At 45.4% G+C, this 25,395-nt stretch overlaps 1 protein-coding gene across 1 annotated transcript; it reads right to left on the bottom strand.

Annotated features, from left to right (window-relative positions):
* Positions 1-2,839: 2,839 nt before the first annotated feature.
* Positions 2,840-25,004, bottom strand: FAM186B (family with sequence similarity 186 member B). Its single transcript, XM_037030978.1, has 8 exons — positions 24,909-25,004; positions 21,279-21,504; positions 12,705-12,887; positions 8,947-10,618; positions 8,268-8,460; positions 6,622-6,800; positions 5,736-5,920; positions 2,840-3,006 (listed from the first exon to the last, which is right to left on the bottom strand). Exons 1-8 carry the CDS (start codon positions 25,002-25,004, stop codon positions 2,840-2,842), a joined length of 2,901 nt encoding a protein of 966 aa, XP_036886873.1.
* Between the last annotated feature and the right edge of the window lie 391 nt (positions 25,005-25,395).

Genomic DNA, 25,395 nt, shown 5'->3' with positions numbered 1-25,395 from the left:
TTGACTATGATATGCTTAGGTGCGTTTTTCTTTGTGTTTATTGTTTGGGATTCTATGAGCTTCTTGAATTGGTGTTTGTTGTCTTTCATGAATTTGGGAGATTCTCAGTGATTATCCCCAGATATTTCTTCTGCTCCATTCTCTCTCCCTTCTCCTCTGGGACTTCAGTTATGGGTATGTTAGACCATTTGTCATTGTCACACACATCTCGCTTAGTTTTGGGTTTGCCTAATTCCTGCTTGCTTTACTCTTTATGTTATAGTTTGATTTCTGTTGACTTAGCTTAGAGTTCATGGATTTTTTCCTCTGCTTTTGTCCAATTTGCTGATAAAACTGTTCAACGAATTCATCTCTCATATTAAGGTTTTCACTTTCAGCATTCCCATTTTTGCTTTTACAATTTTCTACTCTCTGCTCAAATTCCCCATTAGTTCACATATATTGTTCCACTAGACTAGATCCTTTAATGTATTAACTATAGCCATCTCAAGGCCCCCAGTTGCTAGTTACACCTTAATCGTGCTCATGTTCTCTTCATGAGGCGACTTCCTTCCATGGAGTCATGCTGACCCCTTTCTGATTTTGTCCAGGTCGACCTCCCTGGAACGTGGGGCACACCAGACTCCACATGTGCCCTGGCTCTTTGGCAGGATGGCTTGCACAGGTTTTGGACACTTGCAGGACACTTCACCAATGTGTCCTTGAAGAGCGCAGTGAGAGCTAAAGTAGACCCTGCCCTTGTGTCCCCGTCCACGTTACTGTCAGTTCCTCCACTTGGAGGCTCCCAGACAAGCAGAGCTTTGGCCAGCCCCAAATCTGGCTTGAAGAGATATACCAAGAAGTATTCCTTTCCATGCCTTGGCCTCTCTGAGGTCTGTTGTTGTTGTTGTTTATTTGTTTGTTTTTTGAGGGTGAAGGTAATATCTTATTTGACCAAACAAGTCAACTTTGCTCTGAAAAAAACTAATGAGGCATGTGTACAGGATCAAAGAGCTTCATTGCTTGAAAAGCACTGTGTATACCTATGTATCTCCTCGGTGTCCATCCCTCTTAGCTTCACAGCTTGGGTCGTCCAGGCCTTCTTTGCCTTTAAAGAGATTAATTGTGGGCAAAGTAGGAGAAGGACCTATCAGATACTCTGCTTGCTTGACAGAGAGCTGGCTAAGGGACATGCAGAAAGTCAAAGGCTTCCATCACTAGAGCCAGTTTAGCCACTAGCTTCCTTAAGCAGTTCCAAGAATGTGTGATACACTTAAAATGTTATTGGTTTCAAAATACAGAAAAATGTAAAAATATGTATATAAAGTGAAATATTTGTTTTGTGTTTTTTTTTAAAGATTTTATTCATCTATCCTTAGAGGGGAAGGGAAGGAGAGAGGAGAAGAGAGGGAAAGAATATCAATGTATGGCTGCCTCTCGTGGGTCCCCCGCTGGGAACCGGCCCGCAACCCCGACTGGAAATTGAACCGTGATCCTCTGGTTCGCAGGCCCACACTCAATCCACTGAGCCATACCAGTCAGGGCTAAAATGAAATATTTGTAAAACATAATATTACCAGTTTCATTACACTGTCAAATTTAATATTCAAAATAGTCTCACTACATTTACAAAGCTTGTTAGATCTCATCTCTCTGCATGACAATTGCTGAAAAGTCTCAGGCAACTACACATTCGAAACACTGACTCATAGCTGGTTAATTTCCAAAGCAAAGTAATTTTTTAAAAAACCTTTTAAATTATTGAGTATGAAGGTATTTTAATGTTGAATGCAATTGGTGTGAGGCCTCCAAAAAAATAATAAGCCTGGTACCTGAAAGGCAAGAAAGGGCCCTTTGCTGCCACAGCTGTCCTGTGTGACCTGCCTCAGGGTACCTCTCCGCTTCCTTTCCCCAGCAGGCTTTTCTTGCAATATGTTAAGCTGTGGCTCAGAAATCACATCTTACTCTGACATCATCCAAGAGCCAGCTGTTTACATCCTACATCCTTTTCTTCCTTCCAGACTCTCAGCCTTAGGCTGGAAGCAAAGATTGGCACCATCCCTAAGAAATGATCAGGGGACTGCGGGTTCTCTAAGGACAGGGTCATTTCCCAGTTAATGTCCTATTATGTCTGGTCCCGCTGGGTCTGGCCGGGGGAGTGAAGGAGGGGAGGGCAGAGGCCCAGGGAGGGGTGAGACAGATGGCCGCGTGCGGGGACAGTGAGAGCGGGACAGTGCGCTTCAGTTGGATGATCCAAGGATCTTAACCGAACCCACAGATAGTTGCCCAAGATGGTCTCCTCAGCCCACACCATCTAGATTTGGAACCTCCATGTTTTCACTTCTGCCACTTTTGCCGTCACTCCTAGGGGGACTTACTTGCCTTTGCCTCCCACACAGTGACACTTGGCTCTGACTTATATGTACTATTTCCTTTTGTTTTTATCCTCTGTGCATTCATGCTAGTGATCAGCATTTCAGTTACTTATGTGCCCATACCTTTGATTAATTCAGGTATTCCTGACCCTGTGGCAGGCACCACTCATGACTGTCTGCTTCTTGGCTCTTAAGGGCAGACGGCACATGGGAAGTCTTCTCTGATTGGTGTCCCAGTCATTGGTCAAGTGGTTGTGGACCTGGTTCCAAAATTCAGCCGGGAAGGTGTGGGTTTCAGCAATGAGACAGAAAAAAATTTAAAAATAAACATATCTCTATTTAATTAAAAATATACAGTTTGGGAAGTGGAGGAAAGTAGAGTTCCTCAAAGTTGTAGGACTACGTAGCAGCACCCCTGGTGTTTGTTGAAAAACACCAGCTGGGAACCTGAATCTGGAACAGACTCCCATGTAATTTTAGCCACCTTAAAGTTTGAGAATCACTGGCTCAGGGATGGAGTGGCAACTGTGGTTGTCTCGATCCTTCTGACTTTTTAGGGCTCCAGGGGGCAACTTGCTTGACTTTCTGTGAACAAGTTCGGCTGACTCACTTGAGGGATCCTGGCATTCCTTTCTGTGAGTTGCTGAGACACTGAAAGAGTTAATGTGGTTACAGATCGGGGAGCAGCAGAGACAAGGCCTCTGGGTGGGAGTGCCCCCACCCACCCCACCCAAGAGCTCCCCAGGTCTTCTCTGGGAGACCAGGGCTGGGCCCAGACTTGGCCTGAACATAGAACTGCTTGGCACACATCTCTGCCGTGTCCTGGGGGCTCTGCTTCTGTTCTTGTGAGTCTGTTTCTTGTCACACAGCACAGAATACTTCCCACCTCCTTCCTCTCACTGTTCCCTGCTTCTTCCTACCCATCTCCATTGCCATCTAATCTCCTCCCCAGAAACCAAGTTAGAAGCCCTCTCCTCTGCAGCATGTTGGACATCTGCGTGAGTTTGCACTGCCCACAGTTCGGAGCACACATGTGAACCACTGTGAACTTTGGCTGTGCGGAAATAGGCCCTGAGCAAGGGAGGGCAGTTAGAGTGAAGGTTAAGATCCTTCTCCTACTGCAGACAACGTTTGGTGTGTGCAGACACGTAGCTATCTCACCTGTCAGATGGAGAACCCAGGGAAGACACTTGTGAGGCAAAAGCCCAGAAGAAGACCATGAAGGAGGAGGTCTGCTGGTTTTTGAGGGACATGGTATTCCTAGTGCCCCAAACCACAGAGGGAAGATGAATAGCCCTTCCCTACATGCTGAGAGAGCACCTCAGCCAGCCTGAGACGAGAAGGGCTGTCAGTACCAGGCAGATTGAGAATAATGGGGCTGTCAGTGCAAGGTTGGTGGTCCTAGTTATGAAACCAGGTGGTGCTGTGAACTGGACAGCGTGGCCAGGGGCACTGGTGAGGTCAGCAGGATCACAAAGAGGTGAGTGACCTGAGACCACGAAGCTGGTGGATTTGAGGATTCATTGTGGGCCAGAGGCAGGTGGTAGGAGAGAAGCTGCACTTTTGGGAGTGGAAGCAGAGTGTGTCTTCAGAGTTCTCACAAAGAAAGCAACACATCCACCCCTACCCACTAGAGGCAGCAGTAGCCTAGGTGGTGGCAGAGAACTTTGGTTAAAGAGCAGCAGGTCCTCATGCTACAGTAACAGGATCTCAGACAACCCAGGAGGCCCCCACACTGAAATGCGAAGGACCAGCTTGACACACTGGTAGGGAGTGCCAACCTTGGATATGGAAAAAGAAGACAGAAGCAGGGCCTTGCCTCTACACCTGGCAGTGAGATAAAGTGAGTAAACTTATACAGAGTTGGAAAGTGGGGAAGAAAATTGTATTCACCTGAATTCCCCTGGCAAGGGGAAGATGTCTTTGCTGGGAACAATATTTTGATAAGTGCTTAAGTCTGAAGCTGAGATCCCAGGGGAGGCCTGGGTGTGGGTGGAACAGCTCTGCATGAGACAGGAAGGAGTTTTTAAATTCTGCACGGTATACCAAAGAGAGGGGGAGAAAAGAGGCTGCTGTTTGGTGCTGTTCTCTGTGGATCCCTTTCTGCATCACCCTCTTACATTTTCCAAAAGTTACTAACATCACAAAATGCTCAGGGTCAAATGCAGTGTGTACCCTTGGTATTTATATGTACATATTTGCATGTGTGGGAAGAACAAAGGAGTTAGGGGACTCCAATTCAAACAGATGCCAAGTAGAGCCCAACACTGGCAGGGATCTGGAGGGAGGAGAGAAGGAACTCAGGTGAGACACCACCATGGGGCCCTTTGGCCAAGTTTAGCCAAATCTCAGCAGGTTGGGGCCCCATTTGACTCATGGGTCACTTTATTCTGCCACGGTGGCTTATTTTGTTGTTCTCAATTGTGTATGCTATATCCAAATCAATCCACAACAATAGTAATACACATACACACGCCCCTTGGAAACTCTCCAGAAACTCTATCCATATACGAAGTAGGCTGTAATGCTGATGTCCAGCTGGGACTCTCAGCCCACTTCAGAGTGGAAGCCTAGCTAGAGATCAGCCCTCTCGGATGCTGCCATGCTACCCTGTGTTACCTAAGTCCCAGTCTGAAGGGTGGCAGCAGCACCAGCATCTCACAGCTCTGGGTTCTGGTTAGGTCTAGACTGCCAGGCATCAGTACCCTCTCCCTATAAAAACCTTTAATTGGGGCAGGGCCACAGCCACAGGAGGCAGCTGGGATTGGTCATCTAGAAAGGCTGCTTGAAAGAGCCTTGAGTCTTCAGTAGTGACAACTTCCAGCCAGGAGAGGCAGAGGAGAGTTGAACCTTCCTAACCAGAAAAGCTGATTGCTGGTCCACGGACACCTCCCTCACTCCCCACAGCTGCTCTTTCCAGGAACACTTCTTGAAGGCCTGCAGGAAATGACAGTGCCAAAGGCAGGCCCAAGCCTATATCTCAGGTTTATCATGCAATTCTTGGTCTCCCTCATCTATCCACCCTGCACCTGGCTCTCTTTGAAAACAACCCCCAGACATAAGGCGGGCTACACCTCTTGAGCAATTCATTGGCAGTGCAGGGAACAAGGAGAAGAAAAGACTTCTGTAGTGACCTTCTGAGATACCATGGGAAGTCCTTTGAGAAAACTAGACTGAAATTGGCCTGGGGACCCAAGCTGATGGCTGATGAGGCAGGCAAGCATCACTCTGTCTGATGTGGCGTAATAAATGAGGTCATTATTAGTGTTTGGAAAGAGACCTCTTGGGTTGCTGGACAGAGACAGTGTGTGCTCTGGCCCCCCACCCGTGGTGGGCAGGTCTCCCTGAATCTGGATCAACTGCCCAGCTGTGCACCTTTCTGGGCCTTGAGGGACATCAAGCTTTTGTGGTAGGAGGAATGTACATCCAACTCCAGCAGCCGGGGAATGTCTGGGCACCCGCCTAGCTGGTCCCAAGACAGGCTGGTGGGGGTCTTCTTTTCTATTGGGTGACTGGAGGAGGCCACGTCAGTCTTCCAAACAGCCTCCATCAGGTTCCCCCGTTGGCTGGGTAGGAGAAGTAGGGATGGAAAGTGTAAAAAAGAGACAAAGAGTTAGACATGCAGAGGAAAGGAGACTGAGAAGCCAAAAGCTCTCCAGGGCCACAAGGTTCAAGACACGGTTTTCTTTCCTTCTCAAATAGTTGTCACTGCCCTCCTTGTCACCTCTATTCCTGTTAACCCTAAGTCTCACTCACTTCTCTGGGGCTCCTTTGGCTGAGGAGCCTCCCCCAGGCCCATGTCCTGCGGCTGAAACCCTGAACTCGCCAGACAAGGGTGGTGTGGATGTGGGTCTTTTTGGCTGCCCAGAGGCTCACAGTGCCTCTTTTTTATCCCAGGGCCACATGGCGGGGAGGATCAGGCTTATTTATGTGGACAACCCAATGGCAGGTGCTGGACCAATGCTCAGGGGAGAAATGGTTGTAAGTTCTCAGCTGTGGGTCCTCAGCATCCTTCCACTGCGCAGTGTGAAACACATTTGGTTAGGCTGGCCCCTGAAGCCCACACTCCCATGCACACCCCAGCCCCAATCTGAGCCAATGGCCGGAGCTGAGCAGAGCAGCTGAGAAGACAGGTGCCTTGCAACTCATGGGGTGAGCCTTGCCTATCTGTGCCCTTTGGAGCTGCTAGCCTCCCAAATGTGGCCACCCCTGCTCCCTGCTTCCCCATCCATTCATGTGAGTGTACCCTTGACTTCCCTGCACCTACCGGGCCATCTGTCCAGGCACATATTCCTGGTACTTTGATGGAAGATGCTCTGGGGGCTTCTTGCTGAAGGAGCTGCTGGAGTGGACACGCTGGAGTAAGGATGGGGGTGGCTTGCTTTTCCTTGACTTTGAGGAGGTGAGCACAGGGGTGTGCAGGTCAATGTTCCACTCCTGCTGGAGCTAGAGAAACCAGCAGAGAAGCATAAGGGAGACAGGAAATTATCCCCTCTCTAGTGCAGGGGAGGCATTGCCTAACTCAGGGTTGAGCAGGGAGGGTGAGAAGCCCCTGGGACCCCAGGGTATTAAATTTGCTAGAGATTCCTTGGATTCTTATTTGCTAGATCAGTTCCTGTTATCTCCTTTGTGATGGAGAATCTGGACAATGGGTAAAACAGCAAGGGAAAAAAACAAAGGAATCCAGAGTAGCTGTACCTCCTGAGGTACTCTCAGCGTTTGTGACCAGGGGCCTCGTTGTGCCTGGAGTACTCTGGGTATCTTTTCATCAGCCCCCACCCAGGCATTGGGCAAGGACCTGGGGGAACCCTCACAGTCACCAAAAGAAGTCACATTTCCGTCTCAACCTCAAAACCAGTATAGCAAGACACAGGAGATGATCAGGACTAGAATAAGGTGTTAGGCAACTGAGGAGAGAGATACCTCCATTGCCAAGGCTCTTCCAATTGCCTCTTGCTGGCACTGACACAGGGTCACTTAGCACACTGCTTCCCCCAGACCTAGGCCACTGCTGCTCAGGACTCAGGGGCCTTACTCTCTGGCCCAACGCTTGGGGAGATCCCAGCATGTTTTGAGTCACTGCTGTGGGATTCTCCAGTCCCTCCAAGCTGTGGGCTAACCTCCTGGGAACCATGTTACTCACTGCTTCTCCACCCGAGTAATGGGGCTGGGGTTGGGAAGGGGTGGAGAAGAAACTGAAGCCAACCCGAAGAGTAAAAACAGGTTAAACCCAATGGACTGGCACTCAGAATGACTTGGGACTCTCAGTAGCAACACCAAACCTAGATGACCAGTGTCTTCAAAACTGTGAGGGAAAACGAATTCTAACCTACACTTAACATTTCCATGCAAACTATCTGTCAATTAAGAGTGAGAGTAGATACTAAGTAAAGATGTTTTCAGACAACCAGGGTCTCAATGCTTTTGTCTGCCCAGCACCCTTTGTCAGGAAGTGACTGGAGGAGGTACTCCATGAAAACAAGGGAGACCTGGCATCTGGAAAGCAGGGGGCTGTCCCCCGAGAGAAGCAAAGCAAGCCCCTAGCACAAGGGTGAAGAAGACAGCTGTGACCAGCCCTGGAGAACTTACAGGAGCAGGGCAGAGAACCACCGGGGAGGGAGGGGCTCACTGCAAAGCTGAGACTGCAGGGTCCAGCTAACTTCCCCTCCAGAGGAGTCTTCTGAAGCTCTTTCTGAAAGTCCCTCTCTATTGCCCTCCCCATATATGGAGATTGAAAAGCTGCCCTTCCTTGCACTCAGGCACCTCCTGCCTTCCCCTTTTCCTGGTCAGAGGCCTTCAGCTGTTCTCTCATTTACCATCTGCCCCTCTTGTCCCCAGTCACACCCCACATTCCTGGCCCCCTTCCTACTGGCTGTGCTGACCCTGGAGAAGGTCACCAGACAGGAGGCCCACCTTGGGGAACATGGTCACCATACTGCTCAGGCACGCTTGGCGCTTCTTTTCCAGGTCCTTCTGCTTGTCTGTCCAGGCCTTCAGGCGAAGGTCCTGCAGGTGGTCAATGTTCTTCAGGGAGATGTAGAGACTCTGGGCTTTGTAGGTAGCCCCAGTTTTTCGAATGGCTTGTATGTGGTTGGTCACTTCTTGTCTGGAGAGAAAGGGAAGTCATTTAGTGGATGAACAGGCCTTCTTTTCCCTCTAAGTCTGTTAACCAGAAATGATGCTGCATTTGTAATTGCTGGGAACAAGAAGAGAAGCAGAGGTTGGTGAGAGCTAAGGAAGACAGGGAGCAGAGAAGTGGGAGGCATTGTCAGGTGAGGATCCTTGGGGCTGGGCTGGAAATAGGAAGAAAGTAAGGTAAATGAGAGAGCATATTAGGTGGGTTACGGATGGGGGTGTAGGAGACAGGAAGACATAAGGAAGCGAGCCTAGAGAAAAAAGCCACTATATGGAGAACAGTGTGTACGTACCATACCTCCCACTTCTTTGGGGTTGCCCAAGGCCTCAGGGGTACCTTTTTCAGGCCAGGGGTGATTCTTCCCAACCCCTTTGCCCCATGCTCCTCCTTTCCCCTTGGGTTTTGGCTGTGCCCACGCACCTCAGTGGGTGTGGGTGGGTGCCAGGGAGGACCTACCGGAGGCTCTGGAAGCTCCTGTAGAGGATATACTTATGGCACAGGCTCTGCAGCCTGAGCACAGTCAGCTCCATGGCGCCGGTGATGAGCTCCCGTGCTTTGCTGCGCAGGTAGTGGGGCATTCCCTGCTCAGCATCCTCGCTCAGGAGCTGCAGATTCTTCCTCTGGGCCTCCACATCCATGTGGTATACCTTCCCCTTCAGAGTCATTGAGGTTATATACAAAGGGGGCTGGGTCACCTTTCGGATAAATGCCCCTGCGATAGGAACAGAAGCAGATTTCTTGGGCTTTGTGGGAACCTGGTGGGTCCGTGGTTTCTGGGTAAACTCGGTTGAACTCATGGCCCTCTGATTTCCTGGGGTGGTCTTCTGGGTATTAGGAGACTCGGGCAAGTGTGGCCTTCTGCTCTGGCAAGCAGATTGGGACCGGCTTAGGGGAGGTGACAGTGATGCCTTTTCCAAGTCCCTCCATCGACCGGTAGTCACGAAAATCATTCTCTCATCTTCCCTTGGCTGCTCCAGCTCCCTCCGTGGGCCCCCCTCCTCCTTTTCTGGCTGGACCAATCTCTGCTGCTCCTTCTTTGCCACCTTCTTCCTCTCCCACTGCCGCAGCTTCTCCCGGTGCTCTTGCTCCAGCAGGGCCCACTCCCTTTGCCGCTGCAGCCACATCTCCTCCTCCTGCAGCCACTGCTGCCTCCGCCTCTCCCAGACGAGTTCCTCCTCCCAGGGCTCCACCTCGCTCTCCAAGGCCACAGCCCTGGAGTTGTCTGGGGACAGCTGCTCCCCACAATGAGACTTGATGTGGAGTCCTTCTTTCTCCTGAGCTTCTTCCTGGAAGAAGTCCTCCTGGTCTTTGGCTTTGTGGCCTGTGCTCTCTGCCACTGGTATTTCCCATTTCTGAGAAAGCCTGTGATCCACTGAGGATGGCAGCGCATGCTGAAGACTGTCAGAGTCCTGGCTGCTGTATACATCTGCGATCCTCAAATGCATGGTCATGGTGGAAAGTGGCTGACATGTTGAAGACCTCGCACCACTGTCCCCAGCTGCAGCCATGGGACCTGAGGAAAATGGTGAAAACAACTGCTCCTCCTTCCTGGGTTCCCGTTGGGTTTCCTCCATGACTGATTCTTTCTTTGGAATGGTCTCTTTCTCAGGGGGGCCTGGGGAGTCAGTGAAGATCTTGACTGGGTCTTCTGCTTGACCTCCAGCAGTCTGAGCCTTCTTCAGCTGGAACTCTAGGGCATGCTTTATCAGGAGAAGGTCATGGTACTTTTCCCCTACAACTTCTAACTGCCTTATTAGGGCATCCCTCTTACTCTTGAGGACTTGGAGGGACTGCTGAAAGTATAGCCTCTGGCTACTGAGTTCCTTGGTCATCTCTGTTTTCAGTTGTTTGTATTTGGTCTCCAGGCTCCTGTTCTCATCATGCTGGATGATCAAGGCCTTGTTGAGGTTCTCCACCACAGCTGAGATGTACCTGATGGCCTTGACCTCCCCCTGGTTGAACATGGTGGAGTCCAGGAGTTCCTGCAGCATGGACCTCACCTCAGAAACCTTCGTGCAGGCAGTATTCTTATCCTGGAGCATCTGCTCTGGGCTCAGTGGCTGAGGGTAGGGTGTACATTTTTGCAGACTTTGTTCCTGCCAGCCTTGCCAGAAGGTGTGTTTGGACACTAGAAGAAGTAGAGAGAACAAAGGCAACAACCTCCCATGGGTCCCAAGGATTATACTGCTTTTCCAGATGCTGCTTGGCCAAATTTGCATCCAATTCCTCTAGAGCTTGGCAAGAAAGGAGCTGGGGCTACATGTGAGGCCAGGCGAGAGGTTGTCAGATCTCTGCCCAGCTCAGAGCTTGCCCAGGGCTTACCTGCAGGGTCCAGAGGAGCCTGGAACTATTCAATCCAGTTAACTCAATTCAGACTACTCCTGATCCTCCGTATTTTCCTGGAGTAAAGTTATTTTCTAATCAGGCTACCTCACAGCCTCAATATCTTCGTTTCCCAACTATCCAAACTCTGGAAGCCTACCTGGCATTTAGACCCCAGATCACCTGGGACACTTTACCTTCCCTTTCTTGTTATCACTGGGCTGTGTTTATAGAGAATTTATCATATGGTCCTATGCCTGTTCACATGGGTTTTTTTTAATGACTAATGTCATTTTCCATTTGAAGGGTTACAAACTCCTTTGATACTTTGATGAAAGCGGAGGACCTTCTCTCCCCGCAAAATATATATAAACAAAGGCTGTGCACTCTTGTGTTTAAGCATGTTTATAGATACAGCTCCTCGGGGCTGAGGCATGGTCAGAGTTGTATCCCCTTGGATCTGCCGTGTATAGGGCTAGCGTATGTGAGGTTATCTTGGAGCATCCACTCATTTGCTCATTCAGGGAACATCACTGGAAAAAAAGTGTTGGCTAACTTTGGATGGGGGCTAAAGGAAATATGGAAATTAAATGACACTGAAGTCAAGCTGGCATCAAGCTAATATTGTCAGAGAGGCCAAATGGCCTAGTGGTTCAGGGTTTGGATTGTGGAATGAGATAACTTGAGCTTGAATCCCATCCTTACCACTTGCTTTCGGCAAGTTTCCTAACTTCTCAGTGCCTCCAGTTCTGAAAAATGGGGATGATCCTAACATCTAACTCATAGTATTTAATTTAAATCATCTTTGGTACCAAGCATAGAACAAAGTACCTCATAAGTACTCAATAATAATTCCTAAAAAAAAATGAATAAGACACAACCTTTGCCCTCTAGGAGTTTATAATCTAGCATGGAGTAAGTATATAAGTAACTATATTTAGAGAAATAATATGGTGAGGACTGTAGAAGAGACTGTCTCCTTCTCATCCACCTTTCCCTGCTTCCTCCTTTCCCCAGCCGGGGACCTTGCCTGGTGATAAGGACCCTGGCCTGACAATCAGTGGTAAAATGCTACTGTCAGCTATTGTGTATTAAGCCCTCAGCTTGTTCTAAGTACAGTGCCAGATGTCTGTACCAAGTGGAACCCACAAGTGGGCAGTGACCTCCTCATTTTGTATATGAAGAAGATGAGGTTCAGAAAAATGAAGTAATTTGCTCAGTCACACATCTAAAAATTGGCACATGGGATTCACACTCAGCTCTGTCTGACTCTGAAGACCATGCTTTTTTGAGTAAAATTAAGAAACCAGAAAACCTAAGTGTAGGGCCAAGTTTTGCCACAGGCTTTCTTTGTGGTCTATTCTCTTCTTTGAGCTTCAGTGTTCTCATCTACAAAATGTAGGAGTTAGATAATCTCAGGTGCCTTTTAGCGCCGGCAGGAGTGAAATTTTAAGGTTGAACCTTGTTGTTGACCGACCACTCCTGGAGCATCCTTGTTGGTCTTGTTTGGCCTCATTTGGCCTTGTTTCACCAGACTTTTGGCTCCGTGGCTGGGTTCAGAGTAAGGAAAGGATGTACCTCAGCCTCTAGTGACAAACTCAACCCTTTCTGGACTTCTAGCTTTGCTCCCCAGATGTCACATGAGGTCACAGCTCCAGGAAGCACCCACAGGAATCTGTCTCCACACTACCCCTTCCTCCAGCCCTGAGGGACAGCTCAGAACTCCTCAGCGCTCAGCTCAGGTTCAGTGCCTCAACCACTGCCCACCCATCTCAGATAAAGCTTTTGTTTTGTCTGAGTCAGAAAGACCCCCACAGACCCTGGTACGTGATTTCCCCCTGAGACGGCATGTGCTCCACCCAGCACGACTCCCAGGTACTCCTGGAACCTACTTTGTCCCCTTTTCTTTTGTCCTTCAATGAGAGTGGAGCAAAGGGAAATGAGAGACTCAATGCCTCCTTTGGTGGTAATGAGAGAGAGAGGTAACACCTTCTCCATCACCTCAATCCATTCGTCCAGGCGTTCCTCTTCCTTCTCAGTCTTCCTGTTCCTGATCTCATAGGTCAGACTGTCACCTAGAGAGGGAGTGGAGGTTACAGCTCTAGTTCTGTCTTCTGGGAGCCGCAAGCAGCCCTGTTGCACAGGGGTGACAACAGCAGGTTTTGAGGTCAAATTGATTTCACCTCTTACTAGCTGTGTGTTGTTGGGCAAATCCCTTATTCCCCTGAGCTTCAATTTCCTTGCCTGTGAAAGGATTACATGGAGATTAAATGAGAAAATACATGTAAAATGATCAACATGAGGCCTGCCATGTAGTAAATATGTAATAGATATTAAACAACATTGTTGTTCTATAAGGCCAAGGAGGTATCTGCCTTGTTATTGCTCTATCCCCATATTGCCTAGTCCAATATCTGGACAATTAAATGAATTAACTGGACTCAACAGTCCTGCTTAATTGAGGGCAGCTAAAGAACCACTGAACTAAGAGCTTCTCCAGGGCAGGGCAGTGTGAGGGGGGTGGGGCACATCCCTGGGCCACCTCCCTCCAGTACTGCAGCATCCACCACGCTTCACAGCAGATCCTCGTGATGGGATAACTCTGATAATGGGTGTAGTGTCTGGCTCCATGGCTGCATGCAACTGGTTCACACCCAAATGGCTATACTAGTTTCTTACTGTGACATCAGTGCTGTTTGACCCAGCATCCACACAGTAAAAATCATTTAGTACTGTGAATAAACCCTTGGGTTCCTATGGAAAATAACTAGTTTGTGCCACCAAAAAAACTATTAGAACTAACAAACAAAGTCAGTAAAGTTGCAGAATACAAAATCAACATACAAAGATCAGTTGTATTTCTATACATAAATAATGAATTACCTGAAAAAGAAATTTTTTCAGGTATAAGAAATAACCTGAATTCCTTATATAACTATAAGAAATTATAGTTAAAAGCTATAATTTACAATAGCATCAAAAACAATAAATACCTAGGAATAAATTTAACTAGGGAGGTGAAGGATCTCTACACTGAAAACTGTAAGACATTAGTGAAAGAAACTGAAGAAGACACATGTACATGGAAAGATACCCCATGTTCACAGACTGGAAAAATTAATACTGTTAAAATGTCCATACTACCCAAACCCATCTATGGATTCAATGTAATATGAATGCACTTTCTGCAGAAATAGAAAAATAATTTTAAAACTTATGTAGAACTATAAAAGCCCCCAAAGCTGAACCAACCTTGAAACAGAAAAACAAAACATCATACTACCTGATTTCAAACTATATTACAAAGCTATAGTAATCAAAACAGCACAATGCTGGCATAAAACACAGACAACATTAAGCAATGGCGTAGAGTCAAGAGTCCAGAAATAATCCCATGTGTATACAGTTAACTAATATTTGATAAGGGAGCTAAGAATATGCAGTCTCTTCAATAAGTGGTATTGGTAAACCTAGACATTCACATGAAAAGAATGAAATTAGATCGCTATCTTTTTTAAAGTATATTTTATTGATTATGCTATTATAGTTGTCCCAGTTTTTCCCCTTTGCTCCCTTCTGCCCAGTACCCTCATTTCCCTCAGCAATCCCCTAATAGTTCATGTCCATGGTTGTGCATGTAAGTTCTTTGGCTTCTCCATTTCCTATACTGTTCTTAACATCCCCCTCTCTATTTTCTACCTACCATTTATGCTTCTTAATCCCTATACCTTTACCCCATTCTCCTCCTTCCCCTCCCCTCTGATAACCCTCCATATGATCTCCATATCTATGATTCTGTTCCTGTTCTAGTTTTATTAGTTTGTTTTTGTTTTTTATTTATTTTATTTCTTTTTTAAAAGATTTATTTATTTATTTATTCTCTTTAGAGGGGAAGGAGAGAGGGAGAGAAATAGCAATATGTGGTTGCCTTTCATGCATCCCCGGCTGGGAGTTGGCCTGCAGGGAACCGGACTGTAACCCAGGCATGTGCCCTGACTGGGAATCGAACCGCGATCCTCTGGTTCGAAGGCCTGCACTCAGTCCACTGAGCTACACCAGCCGGGCTTGTTTTTGTTTTTTAGATTCAGTTGTTGATAGTTGTGAATTTATTGTCATCTTAATGTTCAGTTTTGATCTTCTTTTTCTTGAGTAAGTCCCTTTAACGTCTCATATAATAAGGGCTTGCTGATGATGAACTCCTTTAGTTTTACTCTGTCTGGGAAGCACTTTATCTGTCCTTCAATAATGATAGCTTTGCTGGATAGAGTGATCTTGGATGTAGGCCCTTGCTTTTCATGACTTTGAATTCTTCTTTTCAGCCTTTTCTTGCCTGCAAAGTTTCTTTTGAGAAATCAGATGATACTCTTATTGTAATCCCTTTGTGGGTTACTCTCTAGTTTTCTCTTGCTGCTTTTAAGATTCTCTCTTTATCTTTAACCTTTGGCATTTTAATTACGATGTGTCTTGGTGTGGTCCTCTGCAGGCCAGTTAATGGGTGTAGTCCTGGTGTGGTCCTCTGGGTCCACACTTGTTTGGGACTCTGTGCTTCTTGGGCTTGTATGTCTATTTCCTATGCCAAATTAGGGAAGTTTTCTTTCATTATTTTTTCAAATAACCTTTCAATTTCTTGCTCTTCCTCTTCTCCTTCTAGCATCCCTGTGATTTGGATGGTGGCACATTCGGAGATGTCCCAGAGTCATCTTATTATCTCCTCGGTTTTTTGAATTCTTGTTTCTTCATTCTGTTCTGGTTGACCATTTATTTTCCCCTTATGTTCCAGTTCATTTAGTTGAACCCTGGCTTCTTTCCCTTCACTGTTGTTTCCCTGTGAATTTTTCTTTATTTCACTTAGTGCAGCCTTCATTTCTTCCCTTACGCTTTTGCTATACTCAGTGAGCTCTCTAAGCATCCTTATCACCAGTGTTTTAAACTCTGCATCTGATAGGTTGGCTATCTCTGTTTTGCTTAGTTCTTTTACTGGGGTTTTGTTCTGTTCTTTCATTTGAGCTATATTTCTGTCTCCTGATTCCTCCCTATGTTTGTTTCTGTGTATTCGGTAGAGCTGCTTTGACTTGGTGTCTTAGTGTACCTGGTACCTGTTCTGTTGTATGGAGTGGAGCCTTAGGTAATTGCCAGGGTGGGGCAGCCCACTTCAGTGCTTCGTGGCTTTGTATTTGGGGGAGGGGTCAGAGAGGGAGTAGTGTTGCTGCCTGATTGCTGGAGGTTTGCTTGGCACTTGCCCCACTTCCAGTCTCTTATGTGACCGGTCCCATTCTATCAGTTGTCTTGGTGGTAATTCCCAGAGTGAGTGGGTTTGCCTATGTTCTAGGACCCTGCTGGTCCTTTCAATGGACTCCCCTGAGAGACCTGCAGTTTATTCTGCAGCCCCAAGCCCTATTGGTTTTTACAGCCAGAGTTGTGATACTTTATTTTCCCGGCACTGGAACTCTGGGCTGTGCAGTCTGGCCTGGGGTTTGCTCCCTCAGTATCCCTAATGTGGGACCACCCGTTCCGCCAGTTGTTGCCACCACTGCGTGGCCACTGCCACACCACATCTTCTCTGCTCCAGCTCCTGGTCTCTGCCACTCCTACCTGTCTGGATGAACATGTCTTCTTTAAATCCTTGGTTGTTGGACTTCCATACAGTTTGATTTTCTGGCATTTCTGAGTGTTTTTTGGTTTTGAGGCTAATTGTAATCCTTCTTATGGTTGTGCAAGGAAGCAAAGCATGCCTGCCTGTGCCTCCATCTTGACTAGAAGTCCTAGATCCCTATCTTATACCAGTCACAAAAATTAACTGCAAGTGGATTAAAGGCTTAACTGTAAGATTTGAAAACATAAAACTCTTAGAGGAAAACATAAGGGAACAGCTTCTTGATATTGGTCTTGACAACAATTTTTTTTGATATGACATCAAAAGCAAAGAACAACAACAACAGAAACAAGTGGTATTATATCAAACTAAAAAGTTTTTGCAATAAAAGAAATGATCAACAAAATGAAAAGGCAATCTACAGAATGGGAAAAATGTTTGCGAACCCTATGTCTGATAAGGGGTTAATATCTAAAATACATAAGGAACTCAAATAACTTGATAACAAAAAATCCAGTTTAAAAATGAATAGACATTTTTCTGAAGAAGACATACAAATGGCCAAAGTACATGAAAAGATGTTCAACATCACTAATCATCAGGGAAATGCAAATTAAAACCACAGTGAAATACTACCTCTTACCTGTTAGAAAGGCTATTATGAAAAAATAAGGAATAAGTATTGGTGAGATGTGGAGAAAAGGGAACCCTTGTGCATCACTGATGAGAATGTACATTGGTACAACCATTTTGGAAAACAGTATAGAGATTCCTTAAAAAATTAAAAATAGAATTATCATATGATCCAGCAATCCCACATCTGGACATATATCTAAAAAAATAAAATCACTATCTCCAAGACATATCTGTATGTCCAGGTTCATTGAATTGTTTATAAGAGCCAAGACATGGAAATAACCTAAATGTCAGTCAATGAATGAATGAATAAAATGTGGTATAATGGAATATTACTCAACCACAAAAAGAACAAACTCATACCATTTGCAACAACATGGACGGACCTAGAAGATGTTATGCTAAGTGAAATAAGTCAGACAAAGACATACCACATGACTTCACTTACATGTGGAGTCTAAGAAAGTAAACAAAACAGAAACAAAATCATAGATACAGAGTATAAATTCACAGTTGCCAGATGTTAGGGGGGTTGGAGGGCTGGGTGAAGAAGTTGAAAGGATTAAGAAGTACAAATTTTAAGTTACAAAACAGTCACGGTGATGTAATGTACAGCATGGGGAATATAGTCAATAATACTGTAATAACTGATTACAGGACTTCCTGCCAACATGGAGGTGTAGTTAGAAACACTGTATCTCCTCACACAACCAAGTTTATGAATAACAAAGATTTAGAAAACAGAACGCAACCAGAACAGAGAGAAAATTGTACTAAAGTCCGACAACAATGAATCATTCATCCAGACCGGTAAGAGAGGCAGAGTTGGAGGCTGGTGGAGAGGGGTTGCAGCAGGAAAAATCGGCCAGACTGATTCAGGTGCGCAGGCGGTGGTTGGCAGATCCCAGGCATGGGGTGGCAACAGTGAGGGCACAAGGTGGCTGGCTGACCATGGTCATATATTCGCACACAGATAAACCAGGCAAAGGAGCGAGCAGTGAGACAGACCACGCAACCCAGGGCCCCAGCACCAGGAAATAAAGCCTAAAAGCACCAATTGGAAAAACCTTAGGGGGTCAAGGTGTCAGGAGAAGCTCCCAGGCTCACAAAGAGTTCGTTGGAGAGACCCACAGGGTCCTGGAGGGTGCACAAACCCACACATCCGGGAACCAGCACCAGAAGGGCCCAATTTGCTTGCAGGAAACAGCAGAGGGGACTGAAATCCAAGAGAGAGCAGAAAAATGCCATTGCCCCTCTCTGACCCCTCCCCCACATACAGCATCACAACCCAGCAACTGAGTTGCCCCACCCTGGTGAACACCTAGGGCTCTGCCCCTCATACTAACAGGCACGAACAGACCAAAACAATATGGCTCAAGAAGAAGAACAGCTCAAAGCCCCAGAGCCAATACTTCTAAGCGACCAAGAGATAGCCAACCTATCGGATGCACAGTTCAAAATACTGGTGATCAGGATACTCACAGAACTGCTTGATTAGAGGAACAAATGAAGGCTAAACTAATTGAAATGAAGGGAAATGCACAGGAAACTAATAGTGATGTAAATGAAACTGGGACTCAAATCAGTGGAGTGGACCAGAAGGAAGAAAAAAACGACCAAACAGAAAGGAATGAAGAAGCAAGAGTTCAAAAAAATGAGAAAAGGCTTAGGAACCTCCAGGACATCTTTAAACATGCCAACATCCAAATTATAGGGGGTACCAGAAGGGGAAGAGGAAGAGCGACAAGTGGAAAACTTATTTGAACAAATAATAAAGGAGAACTTCCCCCGTCTGGCAAAGAAAATAGACTTCCAGGAAATCCAGGAAGCTCAGAGAGTCCCCCAAAAGTTAGACCCAAGGAGGAACACACCAAGGCACATCATAATTATATTGGCCAAGATTAAAATGAAGGGGAGAATCCTAGAAGCAGCAAGAGATAAGGGGGCAGTCACCTACAAAGGAGTTCCCATCAGACTGTCAGCTGATTTCTCAAAAGAGACTTTACAGGCAAGAAGGGGCTGGAAAGAAGTATTCCAAGTCATGAAATCCAAAGACCTACAGCCAAGATTGCTCTATCCAGCAAAGCTTTCATTTAGAATGGAAGGGCAGATAAAATGCTTCTCAGATAAGGTCAAGTTCAAGGAGTTCATCATCACCAAGCCCTTATTATATGAAATGTTAAAGGGACTTACCTAAGAAAAAGAAGATAAAAATATGAACAGTGAAAGCAAACTCATAGTTATTAACAATCATACCTAAAACAAAAGCAAACTAAGAGGACAGCTAGATCAGGAGCAGAACCATAGAAATGGAGATCACATGGAGGGTTAGCAACAGGGGAGTGGGAGGAGGAGAAGAGGGAGAAGGTACAGAGAATAAGTAGCATAGACAGTAGGTAGAAAATAGACAGGGGGGAGGGCAAGAATAGTATGGGAAATAGAGAATCTAAAGAACTTGTGACACATGGACATGACCTAAAGAGGGGGAATGGGGGGGGAGGGGTGTGCAGGGTGGAGGGGAATGAAAGAGGGGAAATGGGACAACTGTAATGGCATAATCAATAAAACATTTTAAAAGGTTTTTTTAAAGATTTTTAAATTTATTTATCTTTAGAGCGGAAGGGAAGAAGAGAAAGAGAGAAATATCAATGTATGGTGCCTCTTGTGAGTCCCCTGCTGGGAACTGGCCTGCAACCCAGGCATGTGCCCTGACTGGGAATTGAACCATGATCGTGTGGTTCACAGGCCCGTGCTCAGTGGTTCACAGGCCCGCGCTCAATCCACTGAACTACACCAGCCAGGGCTAAAAAGTTTTAAAGATGAAAAAATAATAATAAAACTGTAGTAACTAAGTATGGTGTCAGGTAGGTACTAGAGAGATTGAGGGAATCATTTTGTAAACTATGTAAATGTCTAACTCTAACCACTCTGCTATACACCTGAAACTAACATAATATTGAATGTCAACTGTAATTGAGAAATTAGAAAAACATTTTAAATGTGGTATATACAATGAAATGTTATTCAGTTATAAAAAGAAAGAATTCCTGTCATTTGCCATAACATGGATCGACCTTGAGGACATTAGTGAAATAAATCAGACAGCAAAAGACAGCACTGTATGATCTCACTATGTGTAGAATCTAAAAATTAAAAAAAAAACTTAAATGTGGTATACAAAATGAAACATTATTCAGTTATACAAAGAAGGAAATCCTGCCATTTGCAATAACATGGATGGACCTAGAGGATGTTATGCTAAGTGAAATAAGTCAGACAGCCGAAGACTATCTGTACTGTATGATCTCCTGTGTAGACTCTAACAAGTTGAACTCATAGAGATAGTGAGTAGATTTGTGGTTACCAGCGGCTGGGAAGTGGGGGTAAATGGGAAGATGTTGGTACAAGGGTACAAACTTTCAATTATAAGATAAATTCCGGGGATCTAATGTACTACAACATGGTGACTATCGTTAACAATACTGTATTATGTACTTAAAATTTGCTATAGAGTAGATCCTAAATGTTCTTACCACATAAAAAAAGGATAAGTATGTGAGATGATGGATGTGTTAAGTAACTTTGTGATAATCATTTCAAAACATATAGGTATATTGTACACTTTAAATTTTACAATGTTATTTGTTAATTACATCTCAATGAAGGTGTAAAATTTAAAACAAAATAGGTAGGCCCGGGCTTGTGTGGCTCAGCGAATTGAGTGCCGACCTTTGAACCAAAGGGTGGTTTGATTCCTAGTCAGGGCCCATGCTGGGGTTGCCATCCAGGTACCCGTGGTGGGAGGGCATGAGAGAGGCAACCACACACTGTTTCTCTTCCTCTCTTTTTCTCCCTCTCCTCCCCCAAAATAAATAAATTTTTAAAAAGTCATCATGGGTAAAAAATAAATAAATAAAATAGCTAGGGTGGGTTTGAATTTTGTTTCCATCTTGTTAAGAAATGAGGTATCATAACAAACCCATGAATTCGGCTTTATCACATATGGCAGCTGATATCTGATAGGTATCTGTCTGCTGCTCTAGGGAGTGAAGGCAATGTGCTGTGGCATGAGCGGGAGAATGTTTCACTGGAAGTGCACTGTGATCCGTCTTTGCTCTCTCTGCACCCACCACCCCACACCCCGCTCCCAGAGAATGCTGACCAAGGGTGGTGAAAGGAAGAGACTGAACAAGCTGGAATACACTACCCATGGGGCTGCAACAGCCTGCAAACTCACCCCAGTCACCCAGCCAGTGGAGGATCTCGTATAAGTGCTTCTCTTTAGTCTTAGCATCTTTGGAGAAGGAGGCAATTTTCTCCAACAAGATGAATCTGTTCTTGCCCTTTTGCTCCATCTGGTAAAATTTTGCCTTTTCTCTTAAATCATATCCTAATTCTTCCTGGAAGCGAGTGATGACACAATTGACATTGTCCAAGATGTCAGAGAGCTGGGAAGAAATGTCCTGTATGGAAGATAGAAGACTGTAGTGTTTAGAGCTATGAACTGTGGAACCAGATGCCACGTTCTAGTAGTGTGATCTTAGACAAGTCATTTAAGCTCTTGGGGCCTCTATTTTCTTATTTATAAAGTAGGGATTATTAAAGTAACTATGTCACAGGGTTTTTGTAAATATTAAATAAATTAATATTTGTAAAGCACTTAGGACAGTGTCTGGCACATAAAATAAGTAGCTTTTATTACTGTCATTTTGATTATTAAGGTGAGGGCCCTGGCTGAGTGGCTCAGTTTGTTAGAGTATTGTTCCCATACACAAGATTGTGGGTTCAGTCCCCAGTCAGGGCACATACAAGAATCAACCAGTGAATACATAAATAAGTGGAACAACAAATCTCTTTCTCTCTCAAATCAATCGATAAAATAAAATAAAACAAAATAAAATAAAATAAAAATATCTAAAAAGAGAAAGAGAGCCCTGATTGGTGTGGCCCAGTGGATTGAGCCCTGGCCTGTGAACTTGAAGTTCACCAGTTTGATTCCTGGTCAGGGCACATGCTTGGGTTGCAGGCCAAATCCCCAGTGAGGGGGGCACACAGGAGGCAACCACACAAGAGGTAGAGATTCTCTACCTCTTTCTCCCTCCCTTCCCCTCTCTCTAAAAATAAATAACTCTTGAACTTCCTGCTAAGAGGGAGGCATAGGTAGACACACTGTGCCTCCTCCCACAACCAAAAAAAGGACAACAATTTAAAAACAAAAACCAGAACTGACGGAAAATTTGAATTGTATGGAAGTCCAACAACCAAGGAGTTAAAGAAGAAACATCCATCCAGACCGGTAGGAGGTGTGGAGATGGGCAGCCGGGTAGAGAGAACTTCCAGCAAGGAGGCAGCTGGTGGAGTGGGTGGTCTCACATTCGAATGCAGATAAACTGGGAGGAACAATTGGGGAGCAAGACAGACTGTGCAACCCAGGACTCCAGTGCAGGGAAATAAAGCCTCAAATCTCTGATTGAAAACACCCATGGGGGTTGAGGGGCCAGCAGAAGAAACTCCCAGCCTCATAGAAGAGTTCATTGGAGAGACCCACAGGGTCCTAGAATGTACACAAACCCACCCACATGGAACCAACACCAGAGAGGCCCACTTTCCTTATGGGTAGTGGGGGAAGTGATTGAAAACTGTCAAGAGAGTGGAGCAAGCACCATTGTTCCCTCTCAGATCTTTCCCTCCCACATACAGCGTCACAACACAGTGACGTGGGTTGCCCCGCCCTGGTGAACACCTAAGGCTCTGCCCCTCACTAAAATAACAGGTGCACTGAGATAAAAAAAAATGGCTCAAATGAAAGAACAGATCAAAGCTCCAGAAAAAATACAACTAAGTGACAAAGAGATAGCCAACCTATCAGATACAGAGTTCAAAACACTGGTAATCAGGATGCTCACAGAATTAGTTGAATATAGTCACAAATTAGATGAAAAAATGAAGGCTATGCAAAGTGAAATATGTACAGGGAACCAACAGTGATGGCAAGGAACCCAGGACTCAGATCAACGGTGTGGATCAGAAGGAAGAAAGAAACATTCAATGAGAAAAGAATGAAGAAACAAGAATTCAAAAAAATGAGAGGCTTAGGAACCTCCAGGACATCTTTAAATGTTCCAACATCTGAATCATAGCAGTGCCAGAAGGAGAAGGAGAAGAGCAACAAGTGGAAAACTTATTTAAACAAATAATGAAGGAGAACTTCGCCAATCTGGCAAAGGAAATAGACTTCCAGGAAATCCAGGAAGCTCAGAGAGTCTCAAAGAAGTTGGACTCAAGGAGGAACACACTAAGGCACATCATAACTACATTAGCCAAGATTAAAGATAAGGAGAGAATCCTAGAATCAACAAGAGAAAAAGAGATACTTACCTACAAAGGAGTTCCCATAAGACTGTCAGCTGATTTCTCAAAAGAGACCTTACAGGCAAGAAGGGGCTAGAAAGAAGTATTCCAAGTCATGAAAGGCAAGGACCTACATCCAAGATTACTCTATCCAGCAAAGCTTTCATTTAGTTTGGAAGAGCAGATAAAGTACCTCTCAAATAAGATCAAGTTAAAGGAGTTCATCATCACCAAGCCCTTATTATATGAAATGTTAAAGGAATTTATCTAAGAAAAAGAAGATAAAAAATAGGAACAGTTAAATGACAGCAAACGCACAGTTATTAACAACCACACCTAAAACAAAAACAAACTAGGCAAACAACTAGAACAGGATCAGAATCACAGAAATGGAGATCACATGGAGGGTTATCAGCATGGGAGTGGGAGCAGGAGAGGGGGAGAAAAGGTACAGTAGGTAGAACATAGACAGGGGGAGGTTAAGAATAGTATAGGAAATGGAGAAGCCAAAGAACTTACATGTATGACACAGGGACATGAACTAAAGCAGGGGAACATGGGTGGGAGGGGGTGTGCAGGGCGGAGGGGAATAATGGGGGGAAATGGGACAACTGTAATAGCATAATCAATAAAATATATCTTAAAAAATAGCCCTGGTTGGTGTAGCTCAGTGGATTGAGCGCGGGCCTGCGAACCACACGATCGCAGTTCGATTCCCAGTCCGGACACATGCCTGGGTTGCAGGCCAGTTCCCAGCAGGGGACTCACAAGAGACAACCATACATTGATATTTCTCTCCTTCTCTCCTTCCCTTCCCCTCTAAAGGTAAATAAATAAAATCTTTAAAAATAAATAAATAAAATATATCTTAAAAAATAAATACAATTTTTAAAAAATAAAAAGAGAGAGAGAGAGACCAAAGACCAAGTTAGGTAGAGAATACTAAAAATCCACAGCAAACATTTCTTCAGAATTTCAGAATTTGCTGGGGATGTCTGGACATCTCTCCTCACAAGGATCCGGAGGCAAAAGACTGGAAAAAGTAGGCTCCAAGAAACTCTCAGGATCAGAGGCTTCCATTAAAAAAAAATGCACTACTAGAGGCTCTCAAGCAGGATGATTCCAGCCTTCGGTCATTTCACTGTGAGCTTCTAGGGCACACCTTAGGGGATTCTGAGAGGTCACCAAGAACTGACTCTAGTTATGAACTCTAGGACCCTCCTCTTGTCTTGCTAGGAACCACCCCTCTGTGTCTCAGGGTCATCCTGGAGTTTCCAGGGGCTGTTCCTTTCCTGGGCCCAGCCCTGTCTCAGGAGGGTGGTTTGACTCTAGCTTGTCCTGGAGAGGCCAAGTCTAGGAGGTCGCTACTTTGCACTAGTCTGTCTGCAAACCTAGCTTGCCAAGGATCCCAGGACTCCCAAGGGCCCAGACCTGAATCTTGCCCAAATATGGGATCAGTCCCCAACTGCCACATCAGACCCCAACAGAAAAAATATTGCACCATCTCCAGGGTTACCTCCTGAGCCCGAGTTAGCTGAGCAGCCTCAATCCTCGAGATGATGGCTTTCACCGATGCAGGGGTCACCAATTGTGGGGGCTTGTCCTGCTCCATTGTGGATCAATTGTCAGTCACAAAGATGTCCTGTGTCTCTAGTATACAAGCCTGGACATGTGATGTTGGCTACTTTGGAGTTAAGGGCTCTGGGGCAGCTCCTGAGCACCCTCTGCCTGGCCAGAGCACCTGGTAACTGCCAGACATCAGATTCCAACTGACCTTCTTTTCCCCAGTGACATCATCAGTTTGATTGGAAGAATCTGTCCCTGTTATCTCTCTGCTTGATTATCTAGCTGATACCTAATATATTATTACTGTGACCTGTTGCTTTAAAATCATGAAATGTTTTGCTCCCCAAATAAATGTTAATGGCTAAAAATAGAAAAAAGCAACTAGAAAAAGTTCCTTTTCCCAAAGAGAACTTTTAAAAAAATTACAGCTAATTAAT

Source organism: Sturnira hondurensis, unplaced genomic scaffold (genome assembly GCF_014824575.4).
Source record: "Sturnira hondurensis isolate 20B ecotype Veracruz unplaced genomic scaffold, ASM1482457v3 Scaffold0020903, whole genome shotgun sequence".
Lineage (NCBI taxonomy): Eukaryota > Metazoa > Chordata > Mammalia > Chiroptera > Phyllostomidae > Sturnira > Sturnira hondurensis.
This window is presented reverse-complemented; position numbering and strand designations above follow the sequence as displayed.

Excerpts from the sequence above, each read along its gene's own strand:
- FAM186B (XM_037030978.1), bottom strand. The coding sequence starts at position 25,004 with ATGGAGCAGGACAAGCCCCCACAATTGGTGACCCCTGCATCGGTGAAA. Across the intron at positions 6,801-8,267 it reads TGGTGACCATGTTCCCCAAG|CTCCAGCAGGAGTGGAACAT; the intron begins GTGGGCCTCCTG and ends TGGTTTCTCTAG. Across the intron at positions 5,921-6,621 it reads GTGCCTGGACAGATGGCCCG|CCAACGGGGGAACCTGATGG; the intron begins GTAGGTGCAGGG and ends TCTCCTACCCAG.